Source organism: Oryctolagus cuniculus, chromosome 14 (genome assembly GCF_964237555.1).
Source record: "Oryctolagus cuniculus chromosome 14, mOryCun1.1, whole genome shotgun sequence".
Classification (NCBI taxonomy): domain Eukaryota; kingdom Metazoa; phylum Chordata; class Mammalia; order Lagomorpha; family Leporidae; genus Oryctolagus; species Oryctolagus cuniculus.
In genome coordinates this window covers 86,659,348-86,675,002 of record NC_091445.1, presented here as the reverse complement: position 1 = coordinate 86,675,002, position 15,655 = coordinate 86,659,348, and the positions used below count along the sequence as shown (strand labels likewise).

At 45.2% G+C, this 15,655-nt stretch overlaps 2 protein-coding genes across 5 annotated transcripts in view; one reads left to right on the top strand and one right to left on the bottom strand.

The window, feature by feature from the left end:
- NLN (neurolysin) overlaps positions 1–2,483 on the bottom strand; it is a 95,621-nt gene extending 93,138 nt beyond the window's left edge. For 2 of the 3 annotated variants that reach the window (XM_070056769.1, XM_070056768.1), the window contains exon 1: positions 2,239–2,465. In XM_070056769.1, the coding sequence (XP_069912870.1) occupies positions 2,239–2,279 (41 nt within the window). In that variant the 5' untranslated portion in view covers positions 2,280–2,465. Of the gene's footprint in view, positions 1–2,238 lie in introns of all 3 variants that reach the window. The other variant, XM_008262286.3, reaches the window with a different exon arrangement.
- Positions 2,484–2,582: 99 nt separating this feature from the next.
- SGTB (small glutamine rich tetratricopeptide repeat co-chaperone beta) overlaps positions 2,583–15,655 on the top strand; it is a 44,662-nt gene continuing 31,589 nt past the window's right edge. The window contains exons 1-4 of one of the 2 annotated variants that reach the window (XM_002714068.5): positions 2,583–2,831; positions 3,940–4,061; positions 9,672–9,775; positions 12,701–12,770. In XM_002714068.5, coding sequence (XP_002714114.1) covers positions 3,962–4,061; positions 9,672–9,775; positions 12,701–12,770 — 274 coding nt within the window. In that variant the 5' untranslated portion in view covers positions 2,583–2,831; positions 3,940–3,961. Of the gene's footprint in view, positions 2,832–3,917; positions 4,062–9,671; positions 9,776–12,700; positions 12,771–15,655 lie in introns of both variants that reach the window. The other variant, XM_051853712.2, reaches the window with a different exon arrangement.

Below are 15,655 nucleotides of genomic sequence, written 5' to 3'. Positions count from 1 at the left end.
GACGCTAGTGAAATAAGCCAGATGCAAAAGGGTAAATATTGCATGATTCCAATTGTGTGGGATACCTGGATTAGTCAATTACAGAGGAAGAAAACTCAGTGGTTACTAAGGTTTGGAGGCGGTTGTGAAAGGGAGTTCTTCTATAATGGGCACAGAAACTACGTTTGGGATGACGCATAAATGTGGGAGGTGGACAGTGGTGATGGCCGCACAACAACGTGCCCGTACCTAACGTCACTGAACTGCATTCTTACAAAAGATCAGAACGGGCAGGAGTTTGGTGCAGCGGTTCAGATGCCACTTGGGAGGCCTGCATCTCATGGCAGATTAAGTGGGTTCCAGTCCTGACTCTGCTTCCAGTTCCAGCTCCCTGCTAATGAGCACCCTGGAGGCGGCTGGTGATGGCCCAAGTACTTGAGTTTCTGGTATCCACGTGGGACACCTGGATGGAGTTCCAGGCTCCTGGCTTCTGACTGGCCCAGCACTGACTGTTGAGGGCATGTGGGGAGTGAGCCAGTGGATGAAAGATCTGTGTGTCTCTCTCTTTCTCCCTGCATTTCAATTAATTATTAAGAAATGATTAAAAGGGTAAATTTTGTTTCATCTTACCACAACTTTTCAAAAAGAAAAAAAAAGATAAAAAGTATAATGGTGGCTGGCGCCGCGGCTCACTAGGCTAATCCTCCGCCTTGTGGCGCCGGCACACCGGGTTCTAGTCCCGGTCGGGGCACCGGATTCTGCCCCGGTTGCCCCTCTTCCAGGCCAGCTCTCTGCTGTGGCCAGGGAGTGCAGTGGAGGATGGCCCAAGTCCTTGGGCCCTGCACCCCATGGGAGACCAGGGTAAGTACCTGGCTCCTGCCTTCGGATCAGTGCGGTGCGCCGGCCTTGGAGGCCATTGGAGGGTGAACCAACGGCAAAGGAAGACCTTTCTCTCTGTCTCTCTCTCTCTCACTGTCCACTCTGCCTGTCCAAAAAAAAAAAAAAAAAAAGTGTAATGGCACTGTATTCCTGATTTGGCTGGGGTGGGAGCAGCTGGAAAATAGCTGTTTTCCATTAAGGTGTGACAGATTTATTACTGTTTTATAAGTAAACTAATAAACACTTCTAAAAGTTCACAGATTGAATTTTTAATAGGGTAAATATAGGCAGATACAACCCACATTAACAGAAATGCTTCGTTCCTCTAATTTTGGGGAGGTAAAGAGGTCCTGAGACTAAAAAGTTTGAGAAAGGCTGTCCTACATGAAGATTTCGTCTCCTCTCTCTCCTGCTTTAGGCGAAGCGCTTCAGGTGCTGATAGCTACATTTGGCAGCTACACCCCTTGCACCCTGGAGACCAGCACAAAAGGGACAGCCTGGAATAGGCCACAGTCTTTGTAAATACTACTGTCCCTGGGTGTCTGCCAGAACTGAGCCACGCAGAGCTTCGCAGACGACGGGACGAAGTACAAGGCTCGAATGCTGCTATCTCCCACAATTTTGTAGGCATCAAGCAAGAAACACACGTTTCCTTTTTTCTGCCGAATTTTCACTTGGATTTACTGTTCGGGACGGACTTGGGAATGGGGGTGGCGGCAGCATTGTTTCTGAAAACCACTGCATCCTTGCTAAGAATTCCCTCCCTCCGCACCTGGCTGCAGGGCTGAGGCGGAGGGGTGTGGCTGGAGAGCCCGAGCTCATCAGAACAGCAGCTGCAGCGCCCACCAGACCCTGCAACACATTTTTCCATTTTGAGCCAAGTCAGTTTGCCCCAGCAAGAGACAAGGGCCTTGGTTTATAGGGAGAAGAAAGAAAAAAAAAAAAAAAGGAAGTTAGGGAGCACGGACAGAAACATGCAACAAAACCGAAGCGTCTCCTGTGTGTGGCTTTCGCTGACCCCGATCCTAGTGAGGAGTGCGAGGGGCAACGGGACTTGCCCACGCGGAGTGGACTGCCGCGGCACCTTTAACCACAGAGCTGCATGGCGGCGGGAGGGAAAGGATTTTCCCACGCGGCCCACCCTCCGGAGCTCGCTGGGGCCCGGGCGCTCACCAGGCTCGCCGACTTCGGCGGCGGCAGACCCAAACAAAGGGAACGCAGGCCCTCCCGAGAGAGCCGGCCAGGTGGCCGCGCCAGGTGTCCCTCAGGGTGGGCCCCGCAGGCCGTGCGGGAGCTCGGCGGGGCCGGGACGCCCCGGCAGTGCCCAGGCAGAAGACCGCGCTCTGCCCACGGTCAAGGTGAAGCCGCGCGGGGAGGTACCTGTGGAGGCCTCGCACAGCCGAAAAGCACCGGGCGATCATGGGCGCGCCGCGAGGCCGGCAGCGGCAGGAGCGGCGTCCTTGGCTTTGGGGTTGGGGGAGGCCGACGGCGGAGTCCCGGCGCCGGGCAGCCGCGGGTCGGCCTAGGCCGGGACGACACAGCCCGGGCCACAGCAGCGGGCAGCCGGGCCAGCGCCCTCCCACGTGTGGCAGCCCCACGCCGTCGTCCGCCTCGGCCCCGCCCCTCGTCCCGCCGCCCACTTAGGCCCCGCCCCGCGCGTCCGGCCCCGCCCCACGCCCTGCCCGTCCCGAGCTCCGCCCCGAGCCCCGCCCCGCGCGTCTTGCCCCGCCCCAGGGGCGGGTCTGGTGAAGCCCAGCAGCCGAGAGCTGAACGCGCAGCCGGGTGGGCTGAGGGGGCGGCGGTGGCTGCGGCGGCGGCGGCGGCGGCGGCGGCGTGGGAGCCGGAGAAGTTTGGGCAGGCGCTGCGGGTGCTGTGATCCTGAGCCACGCTCAAGCCCTGAGAACCAGGGGTCAGGCGGACCGGCTTCCAGACGCCCGCGGGCCCTCAGCCGTCGTCTTGCATCCTCTTGCTTGGTAAAGGGGCTCCTGTCTGGGAAGGGTGCGTCTCTGGCCGCCCCAGACGGAGGCCTGCACCGCGCACCTGCTGCAAAGCCCGTCACGGCCGGGGCGAGGCCAGGGCCCCGGAGGGAGGGCGGCACCGAGTGGGAGGTCGACGTGCTCTGAGGAGAGGAAGGGGAGACAGCTGGAGGAGGCTGGCCCTCTCCTGTCCTCTCGAGGCTCACCCCTTTCCCCCTATGCAGTCTGCACCTTCTGCCCTGGGGCCTCGTTTGGCAGTTGTAATAACCCAAGGCCTAGAGACCGGGCTCGCCTGCAAAATAAGTGCACAAATAATAAACATGCAAACGGCGGCTACCACACCCTGGCTTCGGGTTGGGGAACCCGGGGAGCAGATGGAGGGCTGATGCGATTTAGTGGAAATAAGCCCTGAGCTGGCTGCGCTTGGCGGTCTGGACGGTGCCCCGAGGGCACAGCCCCTGCAGACCACGCCGGCCAGTGGGTAGCATCCTCAGTGCCTGGCGTGTCTGTTGATGGAATGGAAATGCCATTTTTATTCAGAACGACACTCTGCACCGAACAACCTTTCATGAATGCATTTCCTTAGCAAATAACTAACTGGCAACCTACTAAAGTAGGTGGAGTGTAAATTATTAATGCAGTTGAAAAAAAAAAAACCAAAACTCATGAAATAGAGGAAGATGCTCATTGTGGATCAGCTTCTGAGTCAGCACTAAGAAATCTCCCTTGATTTAGTACTGAGGCCTTTAGGGGATTTTTATGTTTCAATCTGTGCCCTTATCCTATTCTGTATCCGAACCGTCTACACTGTTAAGATATAATGGAGTAGTCAGTAAGAGTCCAAGTTTATGTCATATATGTTTTGGAAAAAGATTATTTATGCAAGATTTAATGTAGCCTAATACTACTGGGTATGAATGAAAATATGAAATAAATTACCATATCAATACTTTGTGCTCCCCTGACTTGTTAGAAATAAGTAATACAGATTTTTTTTTACTTTCACTGTAATTTATGATTGTTATTGATTACCTTTGTAATTTATAACCTTCCTGCTTGATTTTTTAAAATAACTCAGCTCAGTGTTTTAATTTTTCTAATCAAGGAAAAGTGTTTAAGCTGCTAAAATGTCATCTATCAAGCACCTAGTTTATGCAGTTATTCGTTTCTTACGAGAACAGAGTCAGATGGATGCATATACTTCAGATGAACAGGAGAGTTTGGAAGGTACATCCCTATTTCCTCTCATTTGTGTTATAAGTATCAAGACTGAAATACCTTTATGCCTGAATTCATGATCTGTTGTAACAAAATCAGAGTACTTTGTTGATCTTTCTCGAAGGGAGGCCTAACCATTAGGTTTCCTTATTTCCCATCTTTGAGACTTATTTTGGATAGTTTTGTTAACAACAAAATAAGACTGTTATTTGTTGAGCAACTACTATGTGCCAAAACTATGCTATTCATATTGTAGGGAATTTTTTCTTCACAGCAACTAATTTAGTACTGTCCCCACTTAACCCAAGAGAAAACAAAGCCAGATGGATTAAGGAACATAAAAGCCGATATGTGACAAAGCTGAGGTTTAGAACCTGCTTCTTACTCTTCTTTTCCTAATAGGAAACCATCCATGTTAGAAATAATCCATGAAAATACCCAATCATTGTGATGCACTCTGTGAAAGTCTAATTTACTGCTGGTGAGCTCTGAAAACTGCCTGTTAGGGGACTTGAAAAGAGAGGATTTCGCCTTTGTTTTATGAGCTTTCAGTGTGGGATTCGGCAGTCGGTGAAGTTGAGCAGGACTTGGTGATGGCGTCATGTGTTTCCTTGACACCATTTTTGTACTTCATGTTTATGCATTACAAAATTTAAATTCAGTATAACCGTAACCAGAGAATTCTGCAGATGGGCTTGTGCAGGTTCAGTGAGCCAGGCTTCCCGGTGACCTAAAGACTTAATTATATTGCTGTGAGAGTACATTTGGGAGAACTTACACAGTTTGAATTTCCCATCCTGAAGCTGCTTCTCCTGTAAAGGGGACACATCTATTCATTTCCATGAGCATTTCCCTTGTGAATATGCAGTGGGAATGACAGTGGGAATGACAGTGGGAATGACAGTTGGGCATTTGCCCTACATCTGCTTGCAGTCTGGTGAGAAGTCTTTCCAGGTGGTTGTGAGAGGAGCAGGTTGTGAGAGGAGCACAGTTGGAAACCATTGCAATCCATCCATTTAATATTATGGTCTTTATGTCCTCCTTGATGGTTAGACTGAAGATAAAGGTGTCTGGTTAGATAAGAAAAATGTTGGTTATGATAATCTGTAGCAAGCAGATACAAATCTTTTAATACGATTTTTTTTCCAAAGACAGTGTAATATTTTTAAGGGCAAGAAAGAAAATGGGGAGTTTTTTTTTTTTTTTTTAAACCAAGATGTTATGTCCTATTTTTAGGATGGTATTCAGCCAAAAGCATGGGCCTTCATCTGTTTGGTATATATGGCAGTCAGAAATGGTGCCAGTTGTCTCTGACCCCTATTTTTGACTCTGTGAGTCTAATTTAATTGAACATAAATCAAGTGGAGGCGTCTGCCCACCTTCTAGACATTTAAAAAAGCCCCAGGAAAGGAGCCTCTGTCCTCGTACCATCCTTACCACTGTGGTGAAGCTGGTGTGTCACCTCTGGTGTATCAGCTCCTCTGAGCTGTTGTCATCTTCTGACATCTGCTTCATTTTTCACTGCTGTGGTTCCTGCTCACTGTCCCTGTCTCCAGCACTACTCCTGTCTTAATTCTTGGGATTGCAGTACACTCATCGATAATTCTTCCAGTTCACAGGCTCTCCACAGTGATCCAAACTACTTGGTCATACCCTAGATCAGTGGCTCTTGACTCCAAGAATTTAGCAAGGCCTAGAGACTTTTCTCATTGTTGTGACTGGGGGATTGTTGTTACTGGCATCTGGTGGGTAGAGGCGGTGGGTGCTTCTAACCACAATGCACAGGACAGTCCCTGCAACACGGAGGTGTCCATTCTAAAACATCAGCACGCTGAGACTGAGAAATCCTTTCCTTGACTTTATTATCAAAATTGCCTTTCTCGCATAATCACTTTCAGATCACTATTGCCTGTGTCTCCAGCTCACTCCATCTAGAATCCCTACCCCAAGAATTCTTTGAACCACTAATACCTCTAGTCTGTTTATCCCTCACTTTTCCCACTCCTCTTTTATCCATATTTTTAAAAAGTTATCACAGGGGCTGGTACTGTGGCATAGTGGGTTAAGCTGCCTCCTGCAATGCCAGCATCCCATATGAGTGCCGGTTTGATTCCCGGCTGCTCCACTTCGGATCCAGCTCCCAGCTAATGCACCTAGGAAAACAGTGGAAAATAGCCCAAGTGCTTGGCCTCTGCATCCACATAGAAGACTCGGAGAAAGTTCCTGGCTGCTGGCTCCAGTCTGGCCTGGCTTTGGACATTGCGGCCATTTTGGAGGTGAACCAACGGATAGATCTTTCTTTGTATTTGCTACTGTCTCTCCATCCGTACCTGTGTCATTAAGGTCATTAGGAATTTCTGTTTGGTTCAGTGATCTTATTCTGTCTGACCACTGCTGATAAAGTTGATGCTCACTCTGTCATTTCCTTTCCCCTCCTCCCCATCTGCTTAGCTTCCAGGACACCTCAGGCTCTGGTTATCTTCGGATCTCATTGTTAACTCCTCTGTTTCCTTGGCTGATGCCTCTTCTTTTCCCTGCCTTGGAGTGCCCAGAGCCCACTGCTTGATCCTCTTCTTCCCGGTATCTACACTCTTTTCTTTGGTGATATCACTCAGCTTTTTTGCCTAAAATACCCTTTATTTGTATGCTAATATTTTTGGAGGTATACCTTCAGCCTAGACCTTTCTTTTGAACTCTTGACTTGCATAGCCAACTGTCTATAAGATGGCATAACTTGCTTGTCTAAAAGGCATTTCAAATTTAACATCGCCAAAAACGAACTCCTAATCCTCCCACCCAAAATCTGTTCTATCTGCAACTTCCCTGTCGCAGTTGGTGGCAACTCCAGCTTTTCTGTTGCTCAGGCCAAAAACTTGGGTGTGACTCTGGACTCCTCACTTTCTTTCTCTGTAATACTCTATACTTCACTGTTCTAGAATCCCTAGAATAAATCCTGTTTGCTGACTTTCAAAATATGTCTAGAGTCTGATCACCTCTTACTACCTCCACTGATATGACCCCCAGATAGAACTGAGGTTTCCTCACCTGCTTTACTGTGGATGTCCCGAACTGGTCTCTGCTTCTATTCTTGCCTCTCCATCGACTAGTCCAAACACAGCTGCCAGTGATCTTTTAAAACAGAGTATAGCAGATGCTGTCTTTCCTTCACTCAGCATCTTGCAATATCTCCTGATGTCAATGTTCATTGTTTGAATAAGCTATGTGATTTGGACTTCTGTGCTGTATTTTCACCTAGTCCTTGCTCTTCTCATTTGGCGTCAGCCAGGTTAGCTTGTTCTTTGTGAATGCACCAGATCCTCCTGCCTAAGTGCTTTTGCTCTGTGTTTCCTCTGCTTAGAATGGACTGTCCTCATATAAAGGTAACATCCCTGTCTCCTTCAAGTCTTTGTCAAATCTCTTTTTCTCAATGTACTCTGAATTGTGTTCAATCTAAACCCTGCTTCTCTGCTCAGCCCTGCACACTCCCCTCTCACCTTACTCTGTATTTTTATTGTTTATAGTTCACCTCTCTATTCTCATCTAGCTTGTGAGCCCCAAGAAGTTAGCAATCTTTTCTGTTTTATTCATTGATAAATCAAAGTTTCTAGAAAATTGCTGGACACATAGGATATTATAAATATTTTTGAATCGTTGAATTGAATCCACTGGTCCTGAGTATATAACTTAGTTGGTTTGTATTTTCTTTTTTTTTTTTTTTTTTAACAGGCAGAGTGGACAGTGAGAGAGAGAGACAGAGAGAAAGGTCTTCCTTTGCCGTTGGTTCACCCTCCAATGGCCGCCGCTGGCGCACTGTGGCCAGTGTACCGTGCTGATCTGATGGCAGGAGCCAGGTGCTTCTCCTGGTCTCCCATGGGGTGCAGGGCCCAAGCACTTGGGCCATCCTGCACTGCACTCCCTGGCCACAGCAGAGAGCTGGCCTGGAAGAGGGGCGACCGGGACAGAATCCGGCGCCCCGACTGGGACTAGAACCCGGTGTGCTGGCGCCGCAAGGCGGAGGATTAGCCTAGTGAGCCATGGCGCCGGCCTGTATTTTATTTTCCAAATCTATTAGGTGGAGATATCTGTCTCATCTCTGTTTAACAGATTTGTCAAGGGAATCAGAATCAGTGAATGGCAGGAACCTAGCATGTGAAAACTTTTGAAGAAAGTACTATGTAGATGTTAGTATTGAATAGGATTCTTCACTTGTCTTGCTCTCTTTCAGTGCCAGTATGATTAAGCTATGAATTTGCCTCCATTTCCCTCAGAGAGAGGATAGGATGCACACACCACAGTGGTACTGCCCTAGGTCCGGTGCCTATTTGTTTATATCATCTGAGTAGGAACCCACCTTTTTTTCTGCTTTCATTTTTACAATTTTTTATTTTTCCTTTTACTTGAAGAGGGGAGGATGTCCACAACAGCTGGTGCTGTGCCTGGCTGAAGGCAAGAACCTGGGACTCAACCCGGATCTGCTGTGTGGGTGGCAGGGACCCCGGTATCTGAGCCATCGTCTCCCGGGGTGCACAACAGGAAGAAGGTAGCACTAGAAGCAGAGCTGGGACTTGCGCTTGGGCACGCCACCGTGGGGTGCAGGTTTCCCAGGAAGCACTTCAACTGCTGCACCAAACACCTGCTCCTCTCCTTGCACTTCCTCAGTCCACACCCTCTCTAATCCATTCCCAACATTCCCGCCAGACGTTTAGTTCTAAATATAAATACAGTTATGTTTCTCTCCTTCACAAAACTCTTGTGGCTCTAAATTTGCCCATTGCACAAGGTCCAAATCTTTTAGAAATGCTATCTGTGGTGGCTTTTCATCTGATGACAGACTTCCTTTCCAACAACCTCCTGCCTCGACTTTGCACTCAGTTTGTTCCCTATTCCTATCAACCTTGTCATACACCTAAAATAGACAAGGCACCTCTCACCAGTTAACATGTTATGTGTTTTACTTATTGTGTTGTCTCCCTCCTTCTATTAAATATAAACTTGACCATGTGATTAGTGATACTTGGTTAGGCTTACTGCTTTTTCTCTGCCAGCTTAGAACAGCACCTTTACATGGTAGGTACTTGGAAAATTGGTCTGTTTGAATGAATTTTTAAAAACTGATTTATCTTCACTTTAGTACCCAGGATTAATATTAATATTGACTGTTTAATATAAATTGCTTCTTGTGTACCAGGACTGTTTCTCTTACTATTTTTTTCATTAGATTGGAGATCTATTTCTCACATTTGGAAAAGGTAATATCTTTTATTAGTTCCAGGCATTAAGACACTGATGGTTAATCAAAGAGATTGGTAGTGGAGCTTATGCTGTTAATGAGTTGCTCTTCTGGTAGTATCTAACAAGAGGATGATGTAATATATATTTTGAGAAGTGATATTCTGGATAACATTTCTCTTTCAGTAAGGAATGAGAAATCAAGTTGTCTTCCCTCAACAGCTGGTCTATAAACAGAAATCTCTGTGCAGCTGAACCAATTAGTTTTCCTTATGTTCTGTGATCATAAATACTGAATCACCAAAGATTGCAGTCCTCTGAGAAAAAAAAAAAAGATTATTTCTTTTTTTAAGTTGCTAATCTTTCTCCACTATGAAATTTCATTTCAAGTTGCAATTCAGTGCTTGGAGACAGTTTTTAAGATCAGCTCAGAAGATACACATCTAGCAGTTCCACAACCTTTGACAGAAATGTTCACAAATTCCTTCTGTAAGGTAAGTTGCCATTGTTTTCTCATCAGTATCTGATGTAAGAGTGACTGGAGTTTTATGTTGGATTGTTAATAGTTGAGAGACCAAGCCTGTAAGTAGCTGACTTCTTTCTGGATATAAGGTAGATGGTCTATCTGGATATAATTTGGGATCTAAAATATAACTCATTTAATGTGCTTTAGGTTTTCAAGTTGGTTGCTATTCTCATCCTCTTGCCTTTTATAGTTGATGAAATGCTTTAGTTCACTTTTAGGTGCTTTGCAGTGTCTTAGTATTTTTAGATTTCTGATATCTGCATTGACATTCCCCTAAAGCATGGAATGCAAGTTTAAAGCAGAAGTTTTAGTGTGTAGGAACCAATCATGCAAACGTAGATCCCTCTGGAATGAGTCATCATTTCTGATTTAGATTTCATTCAATTTGGCCGCTGATGGGGCGCTTGAAAACAGAGAAGTGTTCAGAGACAGTATGCAAAACAAAGACTGAAACCTGAGTGTTTTGCCCCTGTTCCCAACACCTGTTTCCATGGTCCCTGGTTTCTGGCCTTTTCAGGAAACATGGACCATATGGTTGCTTGAAAAACTTTAAGGTTAAGGAGTGTAAGGTCCCAGGGTGACCACACACACACACACACACACACATGCTTTTCATTACATTTTAGTGCCTTGTGAATTCCTTTTCCGGTGCTTGTCTGAGCTGTCGTATACTCAGTAAGGAAGAATTCTGGAGTGAAGCTGAAACATACAGCATATCCTTCAGCCTGGGGTGGACATGGCTGCCCCATTTGGCTGGATTTTCTCAGCTCTGTTTTTAGAACTTGTTTGGAAGAGGTTCACAGAGTTACAATGAAGATGATAATTTGACAGTAAACTCCTTCTTTTTATATTTGGAGAAAGTAATGCAGTTACACATTAGCTCATCAAACAGATGAACTCTCATGTCAAGATGTAAGGAGACAGAGACTGGTTTCTGTGTTGCCCATTAAGGATATTTTTTTTTCTTCCTTTGGTTAAGATCAGCTGTGGCTCACTATTTTTAAGATATGGACAGAGGCTGGCGCTGTGGTGCAGCAGGTTAACGCCCTGGGCTGAAGCACTGGCATCCCATATGGGTGCTGGTTCCAGTCCTGGCTGCTCTTCTTCTGATCCAGCTCTTTGCTATGGCCTGGGAGGGCAGTGGAGGATGGCCCAATTCCTTGGGCCCCTGCGCCCGCAAGGGAGACCTGGAAGAGGCTCCTGGCTTCAGATTGGCGCAGCTCTGGCTGTTGCGGCCATCTGGGGAGTGAACCAGCGGATGGAAGACCTCTATCTCTCTATCTCTACCTCTCTCTGTAACTCTTTCAAATAAATAAAATAAATCTTAAAAAAGGTAAAATATAGACAATATGGAAAAATGGGAAGAAGAGAGTAAATATTTTACTTCCAAATATTACTACTATTAATCTTTTGGTATACAACTTTCAGTCTTTGTTTTTTAATCTCTCTCTGTATATATGTATTTAAATAGTATCATATAGTAAATTCTTTTTTTTGGTTAACTGTGATTTTTTTTTAAGATTTATGTTATTTGTTTGAAAGGACGAGTTACATAAAGAGGGAAGCAGAGATAGAGACAGATCTGTCATCCACTGACTCACTACCCAAAATAGCCGTAATGGTTGGGGCCAGGCTGAAGCCAGGAGCTGGGAGCTTCATCTGGATCTCCCACAGGGGTGCAGGAGCCCAAGCATTTGGGCCATCTTCCACTGCTGCCCCAGGTGCATTACCAGGGAGCTGGATCAGAAGTGTAATAGCTGGGGCCAGTGCTGTGGCATAGCAGGTAAAGCCGCCGCCTGCAGTGCTCCATCCCATGTGGGCGCTGGTTTGAGACCCAGCTGCTCCACTTCCAATCCAGCTCTCTGCTATGGCCTGGGAAAGCAGTGGAAGATGGTGTGAGTCCTTGGGCCCCTGCACCCGCATGGGAAGACCTGGAGGAAGCTTCTGGCTCCTGGCTTCAGATCAGTGCAGCCCCGGCCGTTGCGTCCAATTGGGGAGTAATCCAGTGGATGGAAGACCTCTTTATCTCTCCTCTCCTTCTCTCTCTGTGCAACTCTGACTTTCAAATAAATAAAATAAATCTTTAAAATAAACAAAAAGAAGTGGGGCAGCCAAGACTTGAGCTGGCCCCCAATTGTGATTTTTAGTTAGTTGGTTATCTCTTACATAGGATATTAAAAATTTTGTTTCAAAAGTTTCACTAATGTGGTCAATCCCGTAATTATTTCTCTTCTTATTCTTCTTTTTTTTTTTTTTTTGACAGGCAGAGTGGACAGTGAGAGAGAGAGACAGAGAGAAAGGTCTTCCTTTGCAGTTGGTTCACCCCCCAATGGCCGCTGTGGTCGGCGCATTGCACTGATCCGAAGCCAGGAGCCAGGTGCTTTTCCTGGTCTCCCATGGGGTGCAGGGCTGAAGCACTTGGGCCATCCTCCACTGCACTCCTGGGCCACAGCAGAGAGCTGGCCTGGAAGAAGAGCAACCGGGACAGAATCCGGTGCCCCAACTGGGACTAGAACTTGGGATGCCGGCGCCGCAGGCAGAGGATCAGCCTATTGAGCTGCAGCGCTGGCCTATTTATCTTCTTATTTAATTTTTTGATACGTGAAGTGGGATTTCTGGACATGCAGAAAGCAAATTTTGAAAAATGGACTCACATTTGTTTACCATTCTTTAGAAAAAAATCCACTTATTCATATTTCTAATAAAAGTATTTCAGGGGGGCTTTCACCCCATTTTCTTCTTAACACTGTCTTTTATGTGTTAGATTTCATGAAATGGAAGTACTGATGATTCACCAAGATGTAAATGTAATTTAATATTTTTTATTTATAATACTCTGGAATGATTCTTTATGTAGCTAATTGAAAGTACCTTGATTTTTACTTAATTTCAGAATGACATTCTGCCCCTCTCAAACTCAGCACCTGAAGATGTGGGAAAAGCTGACCAGTTAAAAGATGAAGGTGAATATTTCATACAAAAGTTACTTATTTAATAATGTTTTTTCAAACTGTGGAGAAAGTAACTGTCAGTTAATGAGACTCTGGTTTATACCAGTAGGGATGGTTTATCTTAAGTCCACATAGCATTTGGGAAATAAATGAAGCCTGGGAATGCAGAATGTGCTATGGGCAGTGGTGGGGTGGCTGGAATCAAGAGAAGCAGATCTGATGTGAATAAAGCTTGCAAAACAAGGAACTTGAAGACTGATTATTGGTAACTGTATTTGCTACTTGTTATCTAGGATCCCAAATTCTTCTTTATGCTTAATGCAATAGAGGCAAATAATTTTCAGTATGATTTTAACTTTCATATAGAGTTTTTGAGTCCTTTGAAATTTTGTTAATATATGCATTGTGGCACTAGACTTATTAGCTAGCACATTTGGTGATTTTATTACTCCTCTAATAGCTGACTAAGCATTCTTGATTTTAATAACTAAGCCACTGTTAAGAATCGGTGTTCAGTTTTTCCATCATGTCACCTGGGGTAAGCTATAGAGGCAGGTCAGGCCTACAAGCTTCGCACTGAGATGCTGTAGGGCACACCTTATTTTTAGCAGTGAATGAGAGCCAAAAAATTGCCCCATCTTTATATAAGCAGACAGTTATTAGGGGGTGTGCTTGGTTTAGAATCTATACACAGAATCATTTTCTGGTCTTTACTTTAGTTCATATTCTGAAGAAGACAGTTGAATTTAGGAAAAAGAAAAAGCTACCTAGTGCCTAAAAAGGCACATATGAAAAGAGATTTCTTGGGCAAGGTCATATCATAGGACTATAAATAAACACTCGTATCACTGTTTTTAATGGTTGTGTAGTGCCATGTGTTTCTGTATGTGACTTACTTACCTAGACAGATAATTTTGTAATCCTAAGTAACACTGTCTTCAGTATCTTTTTCTGAACTTATTTTTACTGCTTTGTTATTTTTTTCCCAGAAAGCTTTTATTTAAGGAATACAAACTTCATGCATTTCATAAATACAGCTTTGGGAATATGGTGATTCTTCCCACCATACCTGCCCTCCCACCCACACTCCCACCCTTCTTCCTCCTCCCTCTCCTATTCCCATTCTTACTTCTTACTAAAATCTATTTTCAATTAACTTTATATGCATATTATTAACTCTGTATTAAGTAAAGAGTTCAACAAAATTTGAAAAACAAAAGTACTGTTCCTCAGCTGTCAAGACAAGGGTTGTTCAGAATCATTGCATCTCTCACTGTCAATTTCACTTCTATAGATTACCTTTTAGGTGCTCTATTAGTTATCACAGATCAAGAAGAACATTAGTGTTTGTCATGTTGGGACTGGCTTATTTCACTAAGTATGATGTTTTCCAGTTTCATCCATTTTGTTGCGAATGACAGGATTTCATTTTTTTTACTAGTGTGAGTATTCTGTGGTATACATATCCCATAATCTCTGCATCCAGTCTGGTAGATGGACATATGAGTCAATTCCGTATCTTAGCTATGGTGAATTGAGCTGCAATAAACGTGGGGGCATCGATCATCTTCATTCATTTCCAGAAATATTTTTCTTTTTCTTTTTATTTCTTCAGTGACCCACTGTTCATTCAGGAGCTTGATGTTCAGTCTCCATGTACTTACATATGTCCTGAGAGTCTTGAGTTGTTGATTTCCAGCTTCATTTCATTGTGGTCAGAGAAGCTGTGTGGTATGATTGCAATTTTCTTGAATTTGCTGAGACTTGCTTTATAGCCTACCATGTGGTCAACCTAGAGAAAGTTCCATGCACTAAGAATAATGTGTATTCTACAACTGCAGGATGAAAAGTTCTGTAGATATTTGTTAGGTTCATTTGGTCTATAGTGTCGATTAACTCTGGCTTACATGCTGTTTTTCTGTCTGGTTGATCTGTCCATTGCTGAAAGTAATGTAATATACTGAAGTAATGTGTTGAAGTTTCCCATTACTGTTGTATTGGAGTCTATGTCTCCCTTTGATCCATTAATATTGCTTTTAAAAAGCCAGGTGCAGCTGGCGCTGCGGCTCACTAGGCTAATCCTCTGCCTTGCGGCGCCGGCACACCGGGTTCTAGTCCCGAACGGGCCCCGGATTCTGTCCCAGTTGCCCCTCTTCCAGGCCAGCTCTCTGCTGTGGCCCAGGAGTGCAGTGGAGGATGGCCCAAGTCCTTGGGCCCTGCACCCCATGGGAGACCAGGATAAGTATCTGGCTCCTGCCATCGGATCAGCGCGGTGCGCCTGCCGCAGTGCGCCGGCCTTGGCGGCCATTGGAGGGTGAACCAACGGCAAAGGAAGACCTTTCTCTCTGTCTCTCACTGTCCACTCTGCCTGTCAAAAAATTAAAAAAAAAAGCCAGGTGCCCTGTAATTAGGTGCATATACATTTATAATAGTCACATCTTCCTGTTGAATTGATCCCTTAATCATTACATAGTGCCCTTCTTTGTCTCTTTAACAGTTTTTGTGTTAAAGTCTACTTTGTCTGATATTAGGATGGCTACACCAGCTCTCTTTTGGTTTCTGTTAGCATGGAATATCCTTTTCCATCCTTTCACTTTCAGTCTGTAGTGTATCTTTTGTTGGTGAAATGTGTCTCTTATAGGCAGCAAATAGATGGGTTTTGTTTTTTCATTCAGCCGATCTTTAGCTTTTAACTGGAGAGTTGAGGCCATTTACGTTCAAGGTAGATTATTTTTTTTTTTTTTTTAAATTGACAGGCAGAGTTAGATAGTGAAAAGAGAGAGAGACAGAGAGAAGGTCTTCCTTCCGTGGTTCACCCCCCAAATGGCTGCTATGGCTGGTGCACTGTGCCAATCTGAAGCCAGGAGCCAGGTGCTTCCTCTCTTGGTCTAGCCATA